Below are 23,822 nucleotides of genomic sequence, written 5' to 3' on the forward strand. Positions count from 1 at the left end.
CGTTTATTATTCGCTACGTCCCAGGGTTGACCCCGACACTTACAACGTCGGTCGCGCATCGCCTGTGTGTTACATCTGTGGCGCGTCAGGACACATTGCTCGTTTTTGTCGCCGCGCCGACAGACAACAACATATGGCCCACCACCAGCTTGGCCTAATTTAGAACAAGTCAGTTATGACGACCGCTGGCCGACAGACCCTGATACTGCAAACACCACAGGCGCGCCACCCCGGAATACCTTCCGTCAATATAGCAGACGGAGTGGCTCGCCAGCTTCACACCGCAGCCTGACGCCCCCAACAAGTCGCCAACGCCGTTCACCGTCACCACGTCGACGGGCTTCGTCACCACCGCCGTCGGGAAACTAGCCGGCGCGGCCGATGGAGGTAAGGTCGCCGGAAAGTCTGCGTCTCTGCGAAATACTCATCTGCCTATTATGATGGTGAAGAACAAAGTGCGTGTGTTTAGTGATAGTATGCCTGCAACAGCATTAGTGGATACTGGTGCTACCGTTTCCGTCATGAGTGTGAATTTCAAAGAGAGGCTGGGTCGGAAAGTTATGTTCCCGTGGAATGATGGTGTGACGTTTCGTGGTGTCAGTGGAGATTGCCTTATTCCCCTTGGTATTTGTGTTGCAAGTGTTTTATTCGGAGGGGAAGATCTTAAAACAGAATTTCTCGTGCTACCGCGCTGCACTCATGATGTTATTCTCGGGATTGACTTTCTTCAGGATTGTGGTGCTTCCGTTAACTGTGGCACAGGCGAAATTACCTTGAATAGCGCGCTTCTCGCCACCCTTGCCAACACATCTTTACCAGAGAAAAACTATTCTGTTGTTTCGAACGATTTGCTTCTACCGCCTTGGTCGCTGTCACGTGTCCCTGTCAATGTCGCTGCCGCCGACCTTTCATCGTTTGACGCGCAAGTCCAGCCACTTACGTCGAGCTGCGCAAAGAAAGATGTATTTGTGCCACGCTCTGTCGTGAGAGTAGTGAATGGCGCCTCAAATTTGTGGGCTTTCAATTGTTCTTGCGTCCCTGCTGTTCTCCCGCGTGATATGAAGCTCGCTGAATTTGACGAGATTACGTACAGCTCCATTACAGTTCTAAGCGACGAGGAGCAGTCTCATACTAGCGATCCCCACTGAAGCACTTCTGAAGAGCAGATCCTACGGATGAGCGCCACGCTCTCGCACAAGTTTTGTGGACACATCTTCCTGTGTTCGATTTCACACAAGGCGACAAGCAGGCTTAACTCCCGCGTTCTCGTGCCCGCCACAGAATTGATACCGGATCTGCGCCCCCCACTCGACAAAAGCCTTACCGCGTTTCTTCAGCAGAGAGGACAGTTATCGCTGAACAGGTGAAAGACATGCTACAGAAAAGTGTTGTTCAAGAGTCCTCTAGTCCGTGGGCAGCACCAGTAATCTTAGTAAAGAAAAACGATGGATCGTGGCGGTTCTGCGTCGATTACAGAAAAGTGAACGCGGTCACCAAAAAAGACGTGTATCCGCTTCCTAGAATTGATGATGTTATTGATTGTTTACATTCGGCTGCCTACTTTTCATCACTGGATTTGCGATCAGGGTATTGGCAGATACCCATGCACCCAGACGATAAGGAGAAAACGGCCTTCGTGACACCAGACGGTATTTATGAATTTAAGGTTATGCCGTTCGGCCTTTGGAACGCGCCAGCAACATTAGAACGATTTATGGACACCATCCTCCGAGGACTTAAATGGGAAATTTGTTTGTGCTACCTCGATGATGTGGTGATTTTTGGCAGCGCTTTGGGTGAGCATAACAGCCATCTCAGTCTTGTTCTGGATTGTGTCGAAAAAGCCGGCTTGATCCTGAATTCCAAGAAATGTCGTTTCGGGGAAACCGAGACGTTAGTACTTGGGCATCTGGTCGACAAAAACGGCGTGAGGCCAGATCCACGGAAAATTGAGGCTGTCAGCTCCTTCGAAGCACCGAAGTCAGTGCCGGAGTTGAGGAGTTTCTTGGGCCTGTGTTCATATTTTCGTTGCTTCGTTCCAAGATTCGCCGACGTGGTGGACCCCCTACATGTATTCTCCAAAAAGCCGTCCCTTTCAACTGGGCATCGGCTTGCGACGACGCGTTCCGCCAGCTAAAATTTCTACTAACGTCAGGGCCCATATCGCGTCACTTCGATGCATCCTCACTTAGGGAAGTGCACGCTGATGCCAGTGGCATCGGCATCGGTGCCGTACTAGTGCAACGTCATCAAGAAGCTGAACACGTTGTGGCTTATGCTAGTCGCTCTTTGACTAAGGCGGAACGCAATTACACTGTTACCGAGCAAGAATGCTTGGCAGCTGTTTTCGCTGTCCACAAATTTCGGCCCTATATCTACGGACGCCCGTTCACTATCGTTAACGACCACCACGCGTTGTGCTGGTTGGTGAATCTCCGTGACCCGAGTGGACGACTGCCACGTTGGGCTCTTCGAATGCAGGACTTCGTTATTTCCTAAAAGTCTGGGCGTCGCCACGCAGATGCGGAATGTCTTTCCCGTCTTCCTCTGACGACGGCGGAGTGTGACGAAGACAATTTTGATGACTATTTTGCTCTCATTTCTTCTACATTCCCAGACTCGATGACTTGCAAGGCAGAGCAGGAAAATGATATTAGTTTGTAACCTCTATTTGTAGCTGCATCGCGTCCTGGAGCCACCGGTCGATTTTGTGTCCGTTACGGCCTGCTTTACAAGACCAATTATTCGGCTAAAGGCGCACGCTTCCTTCTGGTGGTGCTGCAGAGTCTGCGAGTGGACATACTGAGAGGCATGCACGACGATGCGACATCTGGCCATCTAGGATTCATCAGAACTTTGAACCGGACACAGGAGCCACCGGTGAAAGCTAAACATGTATACGTGTCAATATCTTAGCAAATATCTGCAAGGATTCCACAGCTACCTTGGTTCTCCACAAGAAAAGTAAAAAGTTACCTATCAAGAAAGGGGTCAGGCAAAGAGACACAATCTCTCCAATGATATTCACTGCATGCTTAGGAGAAGTATTCAAGCTCTTAGGCTGGGAAGGCTTAGAAGTGAGGATCAACGGCGAATATCTCAGCAACCTTCGGTTTGCAGATGATATTGTCCTATTCAGCAACAATGGATACGAATTACAGCAAATGATTGAGGGCCTTAATCGAGAAAGTGTAAGAATTGGGTTGAAGATGAATATGCAGAAGACAAAATGTTCAATAGTCTGGCAAGAGAACAAGAATTCAGGATCACCAGTCAGCCTCTAGAGTCTGTAAAGGAGTACGTTTATCTAGGTCAGTTACTCACAGGGGACCCTGATCATGAGAAAGAAATTTACAGAAGAATAAAATTGGGTTGCAGTGCATACGGCAGGCATTGCCAAATCCTGACTGGGAGCTCACCACTGTCGTTGAAAAGAAAAGTGTATTATCATTGCATTCTACCGGTGCTAACATATTGCCACCTTGGAGGTTAACAAAGTAGCTCGAGAACAAGTTAAGGACTGCACAAAGAGCGATGGAAGGAAAAATTTTAGGACTAAGGTTAAGAGACAGGAAGAGAGCGGTGTGGATCAGAGAACAAACGGGGATAGCTTATATTCTGGCTGACAATAAGCAGAAGAAATGGAGCTGGGCAGGTCATGTAATGCGTAGGATGTATAACCGGTGGACAATTAGGGTTACAGAATGAATACCTAGAGAAGGGAAGCGCAGTCGAGGTCGGCAGAAAACCAGATGGGGTGATGAAGTTAGGAAATTTGCAAGTGCAAGTTGGAATACGCTAGCGCAAGACAGGGGTAATTTGAGATCGCAGGGAGAGGCCTTCGTCCTGCAGTGGACATAAAATATAGGCTGATGACGATGATGATGAAACATGATACTTTATTTAAAATGTCTTACCTGGCATATCTCTAGGTGTTACTTTTCTAACATAGCTTTTACCCAAAACAGAAAAGGGAACTTCGGCGACGAGATATTTTTTTGCAAAATCCCAGCTTGCGGGGCGGGGGGGGGGGAGGAGTGTTGGAATGTTTATGAACCCTTTCTGTGCCAAGAATTAGTCTTTGTCACCCAGGCGTTTCTTCCAAAATAGGCCAATGACATGCCTCACTCGTACAGGACCAATCGTCTTCCGAGTGCCACAGAGGAGTGACAGTCGTTTCATCATACTGCTGTGAATGCTGCGCTGATGAATGGCATCAGATTCCCACAAAAGTATTTCTTTGAGGAAGTCATTGGCGGAAACGAGGCAGAAGTCTGGCTCTCTGGAGTTAAAAAAATTTCGCAGTTTTGACTGAAAGGCGAAGCATCGATTGCGATAGAAATTAGTAGAGAGCTATTCGGAGTAGGGATAGTAGATTTATCGGCTGCATAAACTTGGACACATTGGCTTACTAACTGAATTAACAATCGTGGCGTCAGCGCGCACAAGCAAACATGAATAGATCACACTGAATGACCGGAGACAACGACTGTCAAAACGCTGGCAGCAAGCGCAGGTTCGCGCGGTCTATCGCTTCAACGGAAACTGAGCGGCGAGTGCACAGCGCATACAAAGGTCAGAGCCGTGTGGAGATAAGAGATGGTGCGGGCGACCGGCACCGTCGGGCAAAGTGCAGAGGAGAAGTTGTTGGCAGAGGAGCAGCTGCGCCCCCCCCCCTCTCTCCCGCGCTGCCTTCCCGCTTTCATGCTTTCGCATGGGAGATTGAGTGGCCAGTTCCCCTTGCGCCCGGTTGCAAGATAAGCATTTGGTGAAGCCCCACAGCGTCGCCCCGCCTCCCTCCCTCCCATACCCCCACGGCCTTTCGCGCGAACACATGCTCTGGCTGTGCCCTGGCAACGCGGGCACGGACTTTGTTGACCAGTCCTCCTGGGACTCATCGCTTAGCTCAAGGCTGTCCAGAGGGCCCGGGCCGTCGCCGAAGGACTATGTCTACCGGCCCCGACCTGGGTGGACCTAAATAAAGTTCGTACTCACTCACTCGCGCGACGGTCGCGCTTGCTTTCCGCCGTGCGTTCGCTCTCCTTGATAGCGCGCCTCCCCTGCGCGCTTTCGCTTGCGCATACAGCGTGCGGCGATGATTTTATCGCTTTTGGAATCTTCACGGCAACGGCAACGGCAACGGTGACCCCGACGGCAGAAATCCGGTTGAGGTGTCCATATAATTGCTATCGCAATAAAAAAAAAAAAAAAAAAAAAAAACATGACGGCGTGGAGCGAGGCGGCTGCAGCGACGGTGGACGCCTTTTTCAATGCCGCTGTCGTAGCGTTTTTTTTTCGCTTCTTCAGTTCAAGTAAACAATGAAACCTGGAAAACTTGGGTGAATCCTCATGCGGAGCTACAACTATGTACCGACAAATGCGAAAAAGAGTGAGAGGAACAGCGTTATGATGCATACAATATATATATTTTTTAAATCATGCACTCTACTGCAGCAAACTCTTCAATGTAGAACGGAGTTCAAGGTTATTGTTCCATATTTTGCCTCTCATTTTATTTCATTTTATTTTGTCAAAGCTGTTTAAGAGGGTCGAGAACTTTGTCAAATCGTTTACAATGCTATTTCCTCTCAAAGCTACCCATGTGGTGGCTCTGCAATTTCCTTTCCTCACCGGGCCAGCAACAAGGCAGAGAGGGCAACCCAAGCACACGTGACATCTGTACCAAGGAATAGCAAGCTTCATATAACCTTTCTGTGGCTCAGAATCGTGAAAAAATGTTTACCGTAATAGGCATAAGAAAATTTGAAATGAAATGTTAACATTGCAATAATGAAAGATGTTCAGAGTGAACTAGTCACAAAATAAGTCCTAAAATTTTGGTGGTTTTCAGAAAAACTTTTTGCTCTGAACGGGTTAAAACATTAGTAGCTCTCACGGCGTTCCATGGCCTGCGTATCATTACACCGCGTTCGTTACCGTTCCAGTGCACTACTCGATATAGTAGACGTTCTCAGCAAATACGCCCCTTACACTTCTCACAGCCAAGAGGGAGTCACGTACCTGACTTGCGTCAGTCTTCAGGCGTTGCTTTCGGCCGAACATTTCGGCTATCGAGAATGCGGACACAAACTGTACGATGGCGATTGCCGCAGCGTCGGGTAACAGCGATGCCCAGCGGTCGAAGGTTGGCGCTGTTGGCTTAGGAAAACTGCAACACATCAACCCATACTTAAACGACTGTCTTGGTTACATTGAAAACAATTTGAAAGATTAACTTTGAAAGGCAGAGCATTTATGTGTCTTCGAGGAGATAATTTGAAGCGGCACAGATTTAACAGAAAACTGTTGCGGTGTTTTTTCTAAATAAAGAAGACGGATTAAGCTAAATTTCAAATAGTCATCTTAAGGCACATGCTGAAAGTGCAGAACTACAGCCTGAATAAACGGAGTCATCTACTTAGCAAAAATTAGGACCATAGGCTAGGATGCGCCAATGGGGCAATGATAAAATGCACCGATGTGTAAATAACCATTCCTCGAAAGACGCGTCACTTTACTTCAGTGGAGTGGAGGGACGACTAGGGAGGGCACTTCAACTACGTGGTCGAGAGATAAAGGCGCAAGCAGCCTATCCGTTGTTAGATTTCAAGGAAAATTAACAAATCATTGCAAATTTTCAAGAACAGGCTGCAGAAGCACTAATGAAGCTCAAGCAGGACAGAGAATATTACAAAATTCAGAAGGCTCTGTTTGTTGCGCAAATGAACGTAATGCGCGGCAGGAAATGTAGTGAACTCTGTTGTGAAAAATACAGAGCCTTTCCACTATGCGGAGATGGATGACCAGCGAAGCTGTACTTGTTGATAATTATATTAGGTTATGTATGGTTAATTGCTATATTGATTGAATAAAGACACATACACACAACTTCGTTTTTGCTATCGTCTATCATTTTCTCTTTACTTTGTCACCATGGTAACCGTTGCTTTGTGGTCCCTGTGATATACTGAAATTGGTTGCCGATGCTTTTGCGCACACTCCCGCTTCTGTTGGCAAAGGCGATCTTCACGGGCACGCTGTTGTTCTTCATCGATCACAGAACGGCTATCTGACGTTACGGATCCTTCGGGCGACACGCGTTCGGCTATAGCGGCTTCCCGTCCCCTTGGCGCCCATTGACGCTGTTGCTCACGCCGGCGCTCTTTCCATGCACGTTCTGCTTCTTCAGTACGGACTCCGCGCGTCTTGGCTATAGCAAGACCAAAGTACAACTGCTGATAACGTCACTATAGCGATGTCGACGTCAGAAGAAAACGAGGTACTGTCATTGGTGGGTACACAATGACGTTTTATTACTCCGCCATCCTCTCCGGAGCCACGGTGCACCTCCGGCGCACAGCAGGCTACTGTGGATTCAATTTTGTCGACGTGGCTTTTTTATACATACCCAGTCGACGCACGCGCTTTTGGTCAGAACCTAGCCACATACAACTTCGCTGTAATATGGTTTATTGCGATAACAATTAAATGGACACTCCAGGTGCATTTATGCCGTCTTCGCCGTCGCCGTGACGTTCCATTTCAAGTCCGATGGCGATGAAGTCGTCTCCGCGCGCCGTATGCTGTATGTGAGAGTGAACGCGCGCGAGGGGAGATGACAATCACGGCTCAATCTGGCGCGCGTGAGGGAGGAGGCGGAGAGCAAACGCAACGTCTTTCGTCACGCGAAAGGCCGCGGGGGGGAAGAGGAAGGGAAGGCGGGCGCCATTGAGCTCCGGCACCAACTGCACATTTCGTCACCGGGCGCAAGTGGAACTGGCGATCGCGGCTCAACCTCGCGCGCGAGAGGAGGAAGGCAGGGAGGCAGGGAGGCGGTGCGGCTTCTACTCCGAAAGCAACTGCCTACATTGTGCGGTCGCGCACGCCGTATCTTGAAACCAATCTGCTGACTACTCATATCTATGTGTGCACTGTGTTTTCGCCGCTGTTTCCGTTGAAGCGATAGACAGCACGAAGGAGACTTCGCTCGCGGCTGCCGCCGCGCTTGCTCACGCCAGCGTTTTGACAGCAAGCGTCCGCTGTCATCGAGTGTGACGTGTTCATGTTTGCTTCTGCATGCCGACACCATGCTTGTTAATTCAGTCCGTAAGCGCATGTTTCCAAGTTGATACGGCCGATAAAACTACTATCCTCACTTCGTATAGCTGTCTACTAATTTGCTTACGTAAGCGATGCTTTGCCTTTCGGGCGAAACTGTGCCTCTTTTTTAAAACTTTGATTAGTTTTTCCCTACTTCAAAGCCTTTGACTCAATCTATCCATCTGTTTATGTAGCCTCTTATGACGATCCAGTGACCCACTCTACGCTGGGTCACTAGGTATGTGCTCGTGGTTGTGATGCCATCGTGGTCGTTCCATCGCCGTCATTCCAGCTTCGTCATCAGACCCTCGTCTTGCCATCAGCGTCACTCTTTCCTCATTCTATTGTCATAAGTTCAGAAATGTCATCCTATTATCTTCATCCCGTCTTCGTCATACCACCTTCGTCGTTTCATCGACGTTTCATTGTCGCCATGCAATAGTGATTCTGCTGCCGTTGACATGCCATTGTCATCACTGCGTCATCGTGATGCAGTGGTCGTCATGCAGTCGTTGTGGTAAACGTCGTCGTGATAATCTCGTGGTCGTTCCATCGCCGTCATTCCAGCTTCGTCATCAGACCCTCGTCTTGCCATCAGCGTCACTCTTTTGTGTGCGCTTCTGGTGTGCGTGGCACTCATAGATGGCGCCAGTTCTGTGCGAGTGGGGCCGGCCGGCGGTTTCGGCGGCAGTGTAACTTGAACCCGGAGTGCCCGGAGTGAACCCCCTCCCGTGCGCGTGGGTGTGCGCGGGAATGAAGGGCAGAAGAGGGACGGCTACGCACCCAGCGAGACGCCGTATTCCAGTCTCCCCGTCTTACTTTTACCTAAATAAATGTTGTTTTCGTTAAAGTAACCGCTGTTCCAGTTTCCCTCTATCTCCGAAAAGCGTATTTAACACCTCAGAAGTGGGATAGCGTACGCCCAGAACGTAAGAAGTCAACCATCGAGCCCTACCATGCCTGTCACTCGCAACGGAATATCTTCGACGGCTCCGACAAGCGAAGAAGATGGCGAACGGCGGAGCACCGACGGCGGGGAAGGCAGCACAAGCCGAGGCGTGCCCGACAGCGCATCGACCACTTCGACAGCCGGACCAATGTTTGACATGTCGGCAGTCCTTCAAGCCACCGTGCAAGCAGCAGTGAGGGAAGCAATCAACGGGATCGTGCACCTCCAGTCGCAACAGGCAGCGGCCATGCCTGTAATCGGCGCGGGAGAGACGTCGCGCCTGGTCCCTTTGTTTGACCCTACTTCGTCGGACTCGCCCACAGCCGACGCGTGGATTCGATGGGTGGACGACCTAGCGGAAGTCTACCGTTGGTCGGACAGACTAACATCTTGTAACGCGCTCGCAAGGTTGGATGGACCGGCGAAGATGTGGTACGATTCCCTCCAGTCTGTCAACAAAACCTGGCCTGAGTGGAAGGTGGAGCTCAAGCGCGCTTTCCCCACGACATCGGGAATGCAACGACTTCACCGAGACATGGAGGACCGTATTTACAGGCGAGGTAAGCCCATCGAATCATACTACTATGACCTCAGCGAAGAAACTTGCATTGAGTATCTTATAACCGGCCTCAATGATCAGGACTCCATCAGAGCCATCAGTACTCGCACGTACGATTTGCCGGAGGAGCTTCTCCGATGTCTGAAGCGTCTCGAAGAGCGCGTCGGAACCGTTAGCTCTCGGGATTCAAACCATTCGAAGGCGAGCGGAATTCAAAATCTTGCGGGTCATGGCAACAGGGGAAACCGAGCGCCGGAAACGACCTTGAACGAGAGCCGACAGAACTCTCCGTCCGAACCGAGGAGGAAAACCCTCTCCAACGAAAAAGGAGGCCCGCGGTGTTTCAAATGCAACAAGTACGGCCATCTCTCTCTCAACTGCCCGAGTCCGCAGCGGAGGGCAAGGTGCGGCGTTTGCAACCGAATTGGACACGAAGCTCGAAACTGCAAAGGAAAGGAGAGCGGGCCGCGCCTCTTTCAGAGCGTCGTAAATCTTGACATCCGTGCAGCGGACGCGGCCAACGAAAAATATTTCATGCTTGCTAAAGCTAACGGTCACGACGTGAGAGCATATGTTGACCTCGGCAGCCAGTGCGTTACTATTCGTCGAGAGGATGCAGACCGAATCGGAGTCAAATGCACTGCGATAGACAAGCCGCTCACTATCGGAGGCTACAGATCAGGGCGTGTGACGCCGTGCGGGGAGGCAAACGTTAACCTCACAGTCGATCAAGCAACAGCTGACGTTCCCGTGCTGATCGTGCCGAACGAGTCACAAGCGATACCTCTCATCGTGGGACAGCCCTTCACCGAGCAACCTCACGTTACAATTGTACGGCGAGGGAACACTTTGAGGATCTTTTAGGAACAGAAGAACGTGAACGAAAGTGACGACACACTGCAGTCCATTGAAATTCCCGATCTTCCGAAACGCCCAGTGTGCCTTGGGCCAGGGAATCCACAGTGGTTCCACCAAACTACATTGGATTTGTTAAGCTCTACGTTACAGGCGGCGAGCCCAACGCGGATGTATTCGTGGACGCCCAACTGAGGTGCCAAGAGGGGCGCGAACATTGTATTCCGCGTTGCGTCGTCAACGTCGATGAGGCGAACGAAACATGCATTCCCGTCATGAACGTATCACATCACGAACACAGCATCAAAGCACACGAGCGGGTAGCGCGAGCGGAAATCTGCTACCTCGATGAAGAGCCAATGCGGGACGAGGGGCCAAGCTGCAGTGCCACTCAACCACGTCCAGTGGCGAACGTTAACTTCAAAACGGGCTCAAGCGTCACCCCGGAGCACCGTCAGAAACTCGGTCAACTCATCGACGAGTATCGCGACTGTTTTGCCGACAGCGTTTCAGAGATTGGCCACACGAATGTAGCGGAAATGAAGATTGAGGTAACGACTGATGAACCTGTAAGGTTTCGCCCGTATCGCCTTTCCTTTGCGGATAGAGAGCGCACGAAGGTGGTCATCGAAGAGCTAAAGCAAGCGGGCATCGTCGTTGACTCAAATTCAGACTATGCGAGTCCTATCCTCCTGGTGCGGAAAAAGACTGGAGAGCGACGACTTTGCGTGGACTACCGTGCGCTCAACCAAGTGATGAAAAAGGACCGATACCCACTGCCGTTAATTGATGATTAGCTCGACCGTCTGCGAGGAAAATGTCTTTTCACGAGTCTCGACCTCGCATCGGGCTATTATCAGATTCCTATTGCAAAGGAGTCCCGACACAAGACTGCGTTCATCACACCTGACGGACATTACGAATTCACCCGTACGCCATTTGGTTTGGCCAACGGCCCGGCAGTATTTCAGAGAATGATCAACGCCGTTCTTGGTCCACTGCAATACACAGTGGCACTTGCATACATGGATGACATCTTGCTACCGACGATAACTGTGGAAGAAGGGCTCCAGTCACTGCGAATGATCTTGGATGTTCTCCGTGGAGCGGGACTGACCTTGCGATTGAGTAAGTGCTACTTCTTCTATGACCGAGTGGATTACCTTGGATACGACATATCTGCGGAAGGCGTGAGACTAGGAAGTATCAAAATCCAATGCGTCGCCGATTTTCCAAAGCCAGCTGACGTACATCAACTGCGTCAATTTTTGGGTCTCACTAGCTACTTCAGAAAGTTTGTTCAGGGTTACGCTAGTATTGCAAATGATTGATTGTTGGAGTTTTTTGGCGCAAGGGCCAGATGCGGCCAAAGAGCGCCAAGGCGATGATAATGACGTGTCAGTGGTACATGAATGGTGAATTAGAAGGTGTGGATAAAACAGATGTGGCATGGCTGTAAAGAGGCCTAAAATAGTCGCTGTAAAATGCGTAAAATCTATAGTTACTAAGAATATGGCCATGACTAATGAAGTGTGCTATGGATACGAGGGATGCATTGTAAAATAATTGATGATATACTAAGATATGTCAGAGGCTAAACTGAACTATGATCACAGTGGCATCCTCTTGAGAGAGGATGCATTACGTATTTCTTGGGCTGATAACATGCAAGACAACATCATTCAAAAAAGCGAGGACTGCTTTGGTAGTGAAAAGCGGTTCTTTGCCAAGAAACATAGCAGGATGAAGAGGGATAGAACAGCGGTATGCCAGAGGAAAATGTTTCTTCCTCTCTCTCTCGGCTTCCCTACATTCCAGGAGGACGTGAAGAACGGTGAGCCTCTCGCCACATCTACCACAGGTTGGAGGATCATTACCATTCAATAGAAAATTGTGGGTACCATATGTGTGTCCTATTCTGAGGCGACAGAATAGGACATCAGTTCGCCGTGTTTTTGATGCAGAGGGCCAGAAACCTAACTGTGGCTTAATCAAGTGAAGCTTATTATTTGTTTGCGCATCCCACAAACGTTGCCAGTAGCTTCGCAGTTTCTTCCGCAAGAAAGGTTTCAAATCTGTTACAGGGACAGCAGCGGTAGGATTAATAGCGTGCGATGTTATTGATGTAGCCACTTGATCGGCAAGAACATTACCCTCGATGTCTCTATGCCCAGGCACCCAGCATATTATGATTTGTTGTTTAGATGCATAAACAGAGCAGATCAGTGAGTAGAGGTTCATAATTACAGGGTGTTTATGTTTTTGCGGCATCATTAACGCTTTAACAACGCTTAAAGAGTCGGTAAATATTACAGCCTTTTGGAGTTTCAATCTATCAATGTGTTTCACCGCCGATAGTACTGCATAGGCCTCTGCCGTAAAGATGCTTGTGTGGGGATAAAGTACATCGGATTCCAAGAAGGACGGACCGACTGCCGCATAGGAAACGCCAGCATGTGACTTTGATGCGTCTGTGTAAAATTCAGGGCAAGACTATTTTGACTTTAGTTCTAAAAAGTGCATTTGAATGTGTGCATCTGGCGCGTGTTTTGTGACTTCAATAAACGATGTGTCACATTCAACCAGCTGCCACTGCCAAGGCGGTAGCAGCTTCGCTGGAGGCATTAGGCAATGTTCAAGTAGTGCAGCACCCATTTCTTCACTGAGCTTTCTCACGCGTAGCGAGAAGGGCTGCTTCACTGTTGGTCGATTATTAAATAGTGTGGCAGATGTGGTATCGTTTATGGTAAAATAGGTAGGATGTGTACGGTTTGAATTTATGTTAAGGAAATATGTAAAGCTGGCATAAGTCCTCTGAAGGTGGAGCGACCACACGTTCGCTTCCACATAAAGGCTTTGTACGGGGCTTGTCCTGAAGGCCCCAGTCGCGAGGCGGATTCCTAAATGGTGAACAGGATCCAACATTTTTAAAGCGCTGGGTGCAGCAGACTGGTAAACTATCGCCCCGTAGTCAAGTCGTGAGCCGACAAGGCACCTGTACAAGTTCAAAATGCATTTCCTGTCACTGCCCCATGTTGTACGCGACAGCAGCTTCAATAAGTTCGTTGTTTTCAGGCACTTAGCCTTCAAATATTTGATGTGCGGAACGAATGTGAGTTTTGAGTCCAATATGATGCCTAGAAACTTGTGCTCTTTGCTTACAGGTAATGTGGTACCAGACAGCTCAATAGCAGGGTCTGGTACTATTCCTCTCTTATTAGTGTAAAGGACGCATGTGCTTTTCTGTGGGCTCAACCTAAAACCGTTTTCATCAGCCCATTTAGCCACTTTATTTAAGCCATGCTGGACATGTCGTTCGCAGACAGCAAAGTTGCACGATTTAAAACCAATCTGGACATCATCTACATATACAGAGTAGAACATCGTTCGTGGAATAGCCGCGCGTAGAGAATTCATTTTCACAATAAACAGTGTACAGCTAAGCACACCGCCCTGCGGGACACCAGTTTCCTGGGTGAAAGACCTAGACAAGGCCTGGCCCACCCTTACACGAAAGGTACGGTTAGAAAGGTAGCTTTGCAGAGTACTCAACATGTTGCCGCGGACACCCATAGCGGAAAGGTCTCGGATAATACCGAAGCGCCATGTGGTGTCATATGCCTTCTCTAAATCAAGAAATACGGAGAGAAAAAACTGTTTGTGTATAAAGGCATCCCTTATGATTGCCTCGATGCGGACAAGGTGGTCTGTAGTCGACCTACCTTCCCGGAAGCCACATTGGTAAGGATCTAGTATTCCGTTGCTTTCTAGGACACAGATTAGGCGCCGGTTAATCATCTTTTCGAAGAGCTTGCACAGACAGCTTGTCAAAGCAATGGGTCTGTAGCTGCTAGGTAAGGACGGGCCTTGCCCTGTTTAAGTATGGGGATTACTATAGCCTCTTTCCAAGAAGATGGAATGGAACCAGCAGCCCACATGACATTAAAAAGAGAGAGAAGTGTCTTTTGTGTTTCAGGGTGTAGGTGCTTGATCATTTCATACATGATACGGTCAGCACCTGGTGCCGAACCGTTGCAACAAGCAAGAGAAGCTTTAAGTTCAGCTAAACTGAACGGGCAGTTGTAATGTTCATTTCGGGCACATTTCCGATCGAGGGGCTGTCGCTCTGCGCGTTCTTTGAACCTCAGGAATGTTTGTGTATAATGAGATGCACTGGAGACATATTCAAAGTGTTCGCCCAGACAGTTTGCCTGATTCTCCAGGCCATCTCCTTGGGTACTCACTAAGGGCAGCGGGTTCGTCTCACGGCCCTTTAATTTATTCACCCTGTTCCATACTTTTGCCTCGTCTGTGTAGGAATTTATTCCAGAAATGTACCTTTCCCAACTCTCTCTCTTTGCACGTCGACGTGTCCTTCTGCCTTGCGATTTAACCTGTTTGAAATTAATAAGATTTTCGGCAGTAGGAGAATCGCGAAGCAATCCCCAAGCTTTGTTTTGATTTTTGCGGGCTTTACGACATTCTTCGTTCCACCAAGGAATGCGGCGCTTCTGAGCCAGTCCACTAGTTTGTTTAATACATTTTGTAGCAGCGTCAATAATAAAACCAGTTAGATATGCTACGGCGTCGTCCACGTTAAGAGCAACAATGTCATCACGGCCTAAGTGTGTTAGCTCTCGGAACAATTCCCAGTTCGCCGAGTCCATGTTCCATCGAGGAGGTGGTGACAAGCATCCATCTCGTTTCGTTGAGTTCAACATAATTGGGAAGTGGTCGCTTCCATAGGGGTTCTTGAGGACGGACCACTCCAGGTATGGCATTAGAGTGCTCGACACTATGCTTAAGTCTATGGACGAGTATGTGTTATGTGTAATACTGTAGTACGTAGGTTCTTTCTTGTTCAATACACATTCACCTGAAGAAAACAGAAAATTTTCTATAAGGCGCCCTCGCGCATCGCAACGAGAGTCGCCCCACAGGGGGCTATGAGCGTTAAGGTCACCAGCGACTATGTATGGCGGAGGAAGTTCATCGATGAAGCTCTGAAATTCTGTTCTGGAAAGCTGATGGGAAGGGGGAATGTAGATGGAGCTAATTGTGACTAGTTTACCAAACAACAATGCTCGGACAGCAACTGCCTCAAGGGACGTTCGGAGGCTTAATTGCTGACATGCAACGCCCTTATCGACCATTACGGCCACACCCCCTGACGAGGCGAGAGCGTCGTCGCGGTCTTTGCGGAAAGTGACATATTGCCTTAAAAAGTTCGTCTGTGTTAATTTTAGGTGTGTTTCTTGTACACACATCACCTTTGGACTGAATTTGCGGAGGAGTTCTTTAACATCGTCAAGATTACGTAGAAGTCCTCTCACGTTCCATTGTAATACTTGGGTATCCATAATGGAAAAGAAGTTAGTGATGTGTGTACAGAAAGATAGAAGTTAGTTCACGAGACCTTTCCAGGCCCCGTAATACGGGATTTTTCTTTTCTCCCGACGCGCTCCATGGAGCTACGCCGTTCCTTCGGCGCCTGGGACGCCGGAGTAGTGATGATTGCATCCATTGCCTCGTCAGAGGCGCTGGCTGCTGCCCGCTCCGCGGGCACACTAGGGGGTTTTTGGGGCCGGTCTGCACGAGCAGTGGCCCTGGGACCGGCAGGCCCGGAGGACTGCTGGCCCTGCGATGTAGGGGGCGGAACAGCACTGGCTGCTCCTGCCAGGGGGGCTGATGGTGTCACCGCTGTCACACTCTGTGTGACTCGGGCAGCCGCCGCAGGATGTGACGCTGCCCCCCGGCGCGCCACATCGGTGTAGGAAGGACTGGACTGGTTGTGGGCAGAAAAACGCTTGCGCGCCTCTGGAAAGGAAATGTTTAGCTTGACTTTGAGCTGTAATATTTCTTTTTCTTTCTTCCATGACGGGCACGATCGCGAATAGGCGGGGTGGTCTCCGTCACAGTTGGCACAATGGGTTGTGGAAGTGCAGTTATCTGAGGCGTGTTCTTTAGAAGCACATTTTGCACAAGTAGCGCGCCCTCGGCAGCTCTGAGACCCATGCCCAAAACGCTGACACTTGAAGCATCGGCGCGGATTGGGTATGTACGGTCGTACACGGAGCTTATAATATCCCGTCTCGATTGAATCTGGAAGGTCACTTGTTCCAAACGTGATAATTACATGCTTTGTGGGAATTTCCTTGTCGTCACGCCTTAACTTAATTCTTTGAACCTTTACTACGTTTTGGTCTTGCCATCCATCCAACAGCTCGCTTTCGCTGAGTTCTAGAAGGTCGTCATCCGAGATGACACCACGTACAGTGTTCATTGACCTGTGAGGGCCCACTGAGACGGGGATGTCACCAAATGCAACAAGTTTAGACAATTTGTTATACTGGGGTTTATCACGCACTTCCAGAAGCAGGTCTCCGCTTCCCATCTTAGTTACCTTGTAACCTGGGCCGATTGCTTCTGTCAGGCATTTTGCTACGACAAATGGAGATATAGTACAGACTGTCTTCGTTTCGTGTTGGCTATGAATGACATGGTACTTGGGAAATATTTCTTTGGGTTTCATGAAAAAGTTGAAAGTGTCATCGGTGCGCCCCCTTTTCAGGGAGCGATCAGGAAGTGGGGGAAAAGGATTTGCCATATGAAATTGCTAAATTCGGCGGCGATGGTAGCCACCCACCACCGAGCCCAACAAGGGGACGCTACAAGGATGGAATGCTTGCAGACGCCAGCCATGCATCGCCGCTATAACCTAATATAAAATACCCAAGGTTGGATAGCTACAACAGGTTAACCCTTGCCGCCCAGAAATTCGGAAGTGAGAAGAAGTGACTAGAAGACAGGACAGATGGAAAAGTGAGAGAGAAAGACAAAAGATTGAAGAGGGGGACAGGAAAAGGCGACTGCCGATTTCCTCCAGGTGGGTCAGTCTGGAGGTGCCGTCTATGTGAAGCAGAGGCCGAAGAGGTGTGTTGCCTCTGCCGGGGGGCCTTAAAGGTCCAAACACCCGGCATCGGCTCAACCTCCAGGATCCCCCTTTCCCCAGACACGGCTAAGCCGCGCACGGCGACACGCGGGTGGGTCCAACCCTCTTGTGCTCGGGTCCGTGGTGTCGCAGCACACCAAACGCCTGCTCACGCAGACGCCCCTGCGGGGGCTAGTATTGCAAAACCTCTGACGAGGTTGACGGCCAAAGATGAGCCCTGGGTATGGACCACGCAGCACGACGCCGCATTCGTCGAGCTCAAGAAACGGTTGGTTCAGAAGCCTGTCTTGGCAAATTTTCGTTCGAAGCGAAAACTGAAGTCCATGCGGATGCCAGTAAGGATGGACTCGGAGCAATACTGCTGCAAGAACAAGCGAGCGGAGAGTTTCATCCGGTTGTTTACGCTAGCCGACAAACGACAGAATGCGAAGAAAGGTACCACTCCTACGAGCTAGAAACGCTAGCAGTTGTGTGGGCCCTGGAAAAGTTTCGGACATATTTGATCGGTCTGAAATTAACGGTGGTCACAGATTGCAATGCCGTGCGAGCAACGTTGAGCAAGAGGGATCTCCTGCCACGAATCGGAAGATGGTGGCTCCGTCTTCAAGAGTGCGCCTTCGATATCGAGTATCGGAAGGGAACAACGATGGCGCACGTTGACGCGCTGAGTCGCTCACCATACGACCCTCCCGAGGAAACAGAGGTTGTCGGTGGCCTTCACGTCCTCGCAACATGCATTGAGATCGACGACTGCCTCGCGATTGCTCAACAGAACGATACCGACATTCAACTACTAAAGGAGCGACTGAGCAGAAAGCAGCACCTGTCCAACGAAGACCGGCGCGTTCAAAGCGAATACCATCTCAGCAACGGCAAGGTGTTCAGAAAGGTGAATGAGGACGATTCGGCGCCACGACTTCTTTGGGTGGTGCCAAGGCACGCGCGCTGGAGCGTGGTGAAGGCTTGCCACGACGACTTTGGACACTTTGCTGTGGACAAAACGACGTCGAAATTGAAGGAAACGTACTGGTTTCCAGGCATGAAGTGCTATGTCAGACGATATATCGCCGCGTGCATCGAATGTCTCTTTCACAAGATTCCCGCTGGAAAGAGACCGGGCAAGCTGCACAGTATTGACAAAGGCGGCAAGCCCTTTCACATGATCCACATTGATCATCTCGGTCCGTTCGTGAGAAGCAAGTCCGGCAACGCCTACATACTGGTAGCCGTTGACGGCTTCACGAAGTTTGTGCTACTACGAGCAGTCCGGAACACATCAGCAGGACCGGCCGCCCAGTTTCTTCGCGATGTGGCTAGTATTTTTGGGCCACCAAGCATGGTGATCACCGATCGCGGGACTGCCTTCACGAGCGCCAAATTCAAGGCAACCTGTGAATCCTTCAGCATCAAGCACGTGAAAAACGCCAGTGCGACGCCACGAGCTAATGGTCAAGTCGAGCGATACAATCGCATGATTACCCCAGCGGTCGCATGCTTGACGAAGAACACGGACGGCAAAGACTGGGACATGACTTTACCTCAGGTGCAGTGGGGAATCAACAATACGCTTCACCAAGCTACGAAGACCACACCGTTTGGGCTGCTGCAACTTTAAGCCACGAAACATCAACGGCGACTGCGTGGATGACGCTCTTGCCAAGGAATTTGACTGCGAAATAGAGGCCAAGCGTACATCTGCGGCAGAGAGAATTCGCGAAGATCAACGGAAACAGCAGGCAAGGTATAACAAGAAGCGTTCGGGAGCGCCGACGTACGAGCCGGGAGATGTAGTTTTGGTCGAGCGAGAGCCGACAGCGTGTGGCGAGTCAAGAAAACTCAAGGAAAAATACAAAGGGCAGTATATCATTACGGAAAAACTTCCCAACGACCGATATCGCATCGCAACGCTGCCCAATGCACAGCGCGGGAGGAAAGCTTACAGCAGCATCGCACCAGTGGACAAGCTAAAGCGTTGGGGCCAGGACGAGATCGACTCCGAAGGTTCCGGCAGTGATTCCGACCGGGACGGTCGGTAGTTGCAGGACGGCCGAGTGTGTGCGCTTCTGGTGTGCGTGGCGCTCATAGATGGCGCCAGTTCTGTGCGAGTGGGGCCGGGTGGCGGTTTCGGCGGCAGTGTAACTTGAACCCGGAGTGCCCGGAGTGAACCCCCTCCCGTGCGCGTGGGTGTGCGCGGGAAAGAAGGGCAGAAGAGGGACGGCTACGCACCGAGCGAGACGGCGCATTCCAGTCTCCCCGTCTTACTTTTACACAAATAAATGTTGTTTTCGTTAAAGTAACCGCTGTTCCAGTTTCCCTCTATCTCCGAAAAGCGTATTTAACACTTTCGTCATTCTATTGTCATGACTTCAGAAATGTCATCCTATTATCTTCATCCCGTCTTCGTCATACCACCTTCGTCGTTTCATCGACGTTTCATTGTCGCCATGCAATCGTGATTCTGCTGCCGTTGACATGCCATTGTCATCACTGCGTCGTCGTGATGCAGTGGTCGTCATGCAGTCGTTGTGATAAACGTCGTCGTGATAATCTCGTGGTCGTTCTATCGCGTTATTCCAGCTTCGTCATCAGACCCTCGTCTTGCCATCAGCGCCACTCTTTCCTCATTCTATTGTCATGAGTTCAGAAATGTCATCCTATTATCTTCATCCCGTCTTCGTCAAACCACCTTCGTCGTTTCATCGACATTTCATTGTCGCCATGCAATCGTGATTCTGCTGCCGTTGACATGCCATTGTCATCACTGCGTCATCGTGATGCAGTGGTCGTCATGTAGTCGTTGTGATAAACGTCGTCGTGATAATCTCGTGGTCGTTCCATCGCCGTCATTCCAGCTTCGTCATCAGACCCTCGTCTTGCCATCAGCGTCACTCTTTCGTCATTATATTGTCATGACTTCAGAAATGTCATCCTATTCATCCCGTCTTCGTCATACCACCTTCGTCGTTTCATCGAGGTTTCATTGTCTCCATGCAATGATGATGATGATTATTGTGGTTTATTGGGGCAAGGGCCAGATGTGGCCAAAGAGCGCCAAGACGATGGTAATGACTTGTTTCTGGTATATGAATAGTCAATTACATGAACATTCGATGTGGCATGGCTGTAAAGGGGCCTAAAAACAGTCGCTGTAAAGAGCGTAAAATCTATACGTAATGAGATTATGGCAATGACTAATGATGTGTACTATAGACATGAATATACATTGCAAAATAATGATATGACTTACAAAAATATTACAGATGCAGGAATTGGCCAGAAGCACAAGTACCTAAACAGAGCCCTTGAGACACAAGAGCTTGTAGGCATGTGCTATAAAAAAACTATCACAGCAACATCCTCTTGAGAGAGGATGCGCTACGAACTTACTGGGCTAATAACATGTAGCACAACATCTTTCAAGTATGCGAGGACTGCTTTGGTGTTAAAGAGCGGTTCTTTACCAAGAAACATGGCGGGATGCAGAGGAACACAAGAGCGATATGCTAGAGGAAAGTGTTTCTTTCTTTCTCTTTCGGCTTCCCCACACTCCAGGAGGACGTGGAGGACGGTGAGCCTGTCGCCACATCTACCACAGGTTGGAGGATCATGACCATTCAATAGAAAATTGTGGGTGCCGTAGGTGTGTCCTATTCTGAGACGACAGAATAGGACATCAGTTCGTCGTGTTTTTGTTACGGAGGGCCAGTAACCTAACTGTGGCTTAATCAAATGAAGCTTATTACTTGTATCTGCGTCCCACAAGCGTTGCCAGTGGCTTCGCAGTTTCTTTCGCAAGAAAGGTTTCAAATCTGTTGCAGGAACAGCAGCTGTAGGGTTAATAGCGGGTGTTGTGACTGATGTGGCCATTTGGTCGGCAAGAACATTGCCCTCGATGCCTCGATGCCCAGGCACCCAGCATATAATGACATGTTGGTTGGTTGCGTATGCTCTACAAAGAACAGAATAGAGCTCAATGAGAATAGGGTTTTTCTGTTTACAGGGTGACTTCAAGGCTTTTACGACGCTTTGAGAGTTTTGATTTCTTTATATGCTTTACAGCTGACAATATTGCGTAGGCCTCAGCCGTAAAGATACTTGTTTCTTGGTGAAGCACGCCGGATTCCGAGAAGGACGGGCCGACGGCTGCATAGGATACTCCGGCATGTGATTTAGAAGCGTCTGTGTAAAATTCTGTGCACGGGTACTTGGACTGTAATTCTAGGAAATGCATTCGGATTTCAACCTCTGAAGCGTGCTTTGTAACCTCTACAAAGGACATATCACATGCTACCACCTGCCACTCCCAAGGTGGTAACAGCTTGGCTGAAGGCATTAAGCGATGTTCGTGGAGTGGGGTATCCATTTCTTCGCTAAGCTCCCTGACACGCAGTGAGAAAGGCTGTCTTATAGAGGGACGATTACCAAAAAGTGTAGCACACGTCATATCGTTAACGGTATTAAAACATGGATGCTGATGATTAGAGCGGACTTTAAGGAAATATGTGAGGCTGGTGTATGTTCTCTGCAGATGGAGTGACCACTCATTTGATTCGACGTATAAACTTTCAATGGGACTTGTTCTGAAAGCGCCAGTGGCCAGGCGGATACCTTGATGGTGGACGGGATCCAGCATCTTCAGCGCACTAGGGGCGGCAGAGTGATATACCGCGCTACCGTAGTCCAGTCGTGATGAAATGAGACTCTTGTAAAGATTCATTAAACACTTCCTGTCACTACCCCAGGATGTGTGAGATAAAATTTTTAGTAAGTTCATTGTTTTTAGACATTTCACCTTGAGATATTTTATATGTGGAATGAAAGTATGTTTAGAATCAAGTATGATGCCTAGGAACTTGTGCTCTTTGTTGACAGGTATTCGTTGTCCATACATTTCGATAGTGGGATCTGCAACAAGCCCTTTCTTCCTGGTGAAAAGAACACAAGAGCTTTTGTGGGGGTTCACCTTGAATCCGTTTTCGTCTGCCCACTTGGACACTTTGTTCAAGCCCTGTTGTACTTGTCTCTCACAGACTGTGAGGTTGCAGGATTTGAAACCTATTTGTATGTCGTCTACGTAGACAGAATAAAAAATAGCTGGCGGTAGTGAGGCACGAAGCGTGTTCATCTTCACGATAAACAGTGTGCAGCTGAGCACACCTCCTTGGGGTACACCAGTTTCCTGTATAAATGGACGCGACAGTGCATTACCTATTTTAACCCGGAATGTGCGGTTGTGTAGGTAGCTTTCAATAATAATTAACATATTACCGCGGATGCCCATTGCCGACAGATCGCGTAGGATTCCGTAACGCCAGGTCGTATCGTACGCCTTTTCCATATCGAGAAACACGGATAGGAAGTATTGTTTATGTATGAAGGCATCACGAATGTTTGCTTCTATGCGCACGAGATGGTCCGTTGTAGACCGTCCTTCTCTGAAGCCGCACTCATATGGATCAAGGATTTTGTTTGACTCAAGGAAGTGTAAAAGGCGACGATTGATCATTTTTTCAAAGAGTTTGCAGATACAACTTGTGAGGGCTATTGGGCGGTAACTTGTTACTAATTTGGGGTCTTTACCTTGTTTCAGAATCGGAACGACAAGGAATTCTTTCCATGCAGTAGGTAGGTACCCGGCAGCCCATATAGCATTGAAAAGTGTGAGTAGCGTTATTTGGGTATCACTGTGAATGTGTTTGATCATGTCGTACATGATCCTGTCGGGTCCAGGTGCAGAGCTCCGACATGCAACCAAGGAGGCTCTCAATTCGGCGATGTTAAAAGGCATGTTATAGGGTTCGTTCTGTCTGCATTTGCGGTCAATAGCCTTGCGTTCTGCGATTTGTTTGTGCTTAAGGAATGCCTCGGAATAATTATTTGAACTAGACACGCGCTCGATGTGTTCGCCAAGAGCGTCAGCTTGGTCTTCCAAGCTGTTCGCTTCGTCGTTCACTAGCGGCAACGGATGGATTTCTTTTCCCTTTAGCCTCATTAGCCTGTCCCATACTTTTGCCTCTTGAGTATACGAGTTGATACCTGAGAGAAACCTTTCCCAACTTGCCCTCTTAGCCTGTCTTCGCGTCCTTCTTCCCTGGGATTTAACATGTTAAATTCTATGAGATTTTCAGCTGTAGGACATTCACGTAGTTTGCCCCAAGCTTGATTTTGTCTCCTTCGTGCCTGTCTACAATCGTTATTCCACCAGGGGACCCGTCTTTTAAATGAAGTGCCACATGTTTGAGGGATGAACTTCTCAGCGGCGTCAATGATAAAAGCAGTAAAATATGATACGGCATGATCTATAGTAAAATTATTTATAAAATCTCGTGATAAGTACGTGGATTCCCTAAAGCATTCCCAGTCAGCTGAGGCCAGTTTCCAGCGAGGGACATGGGGAAGAGAGTCAT

The 23,822-nt window shown here is 49.2% G+C and overlaps 1 protein-coding gene across 1 annotated transcript in view; it reads right to left on the bottom strand.

Annotated features, from left to right (window-relative positions):
* LOC119465169 (sulfate transporter-like) overlaps positions 1 to 23,822 on the bottom strand; it is a 215,725-nt gene that overhangs the window by 82,767 nt on the left and 109,136 nt on the right. The window contains exon 9 of the mRNA XM_037725964.2: positions 6,022 to 6,169. Coding sequence (XP_037581892.2) covers positions 6,022 to 6,169 — 148 coding nt within the window. The remainder of the gene's footprint in view (positions 1 to 6,021; positions 6,170 to 23,822) is intronic.

The sequence above is a fragment of the Dermacentor silvarum genome, chromosome 9 (assembly GCF_013339745.2).
Source record: "Dermacentor silvarum isolate Dsil-2018 chromosome 9, BIME_Dsil_1.4, whole genome shotgun sequence".
NCBI lineage: Eukaryota > Metazoa > Arthropoda > Arachnida > Ixodida > Ixodidae > Dermacentor > Dermacentor silvarum.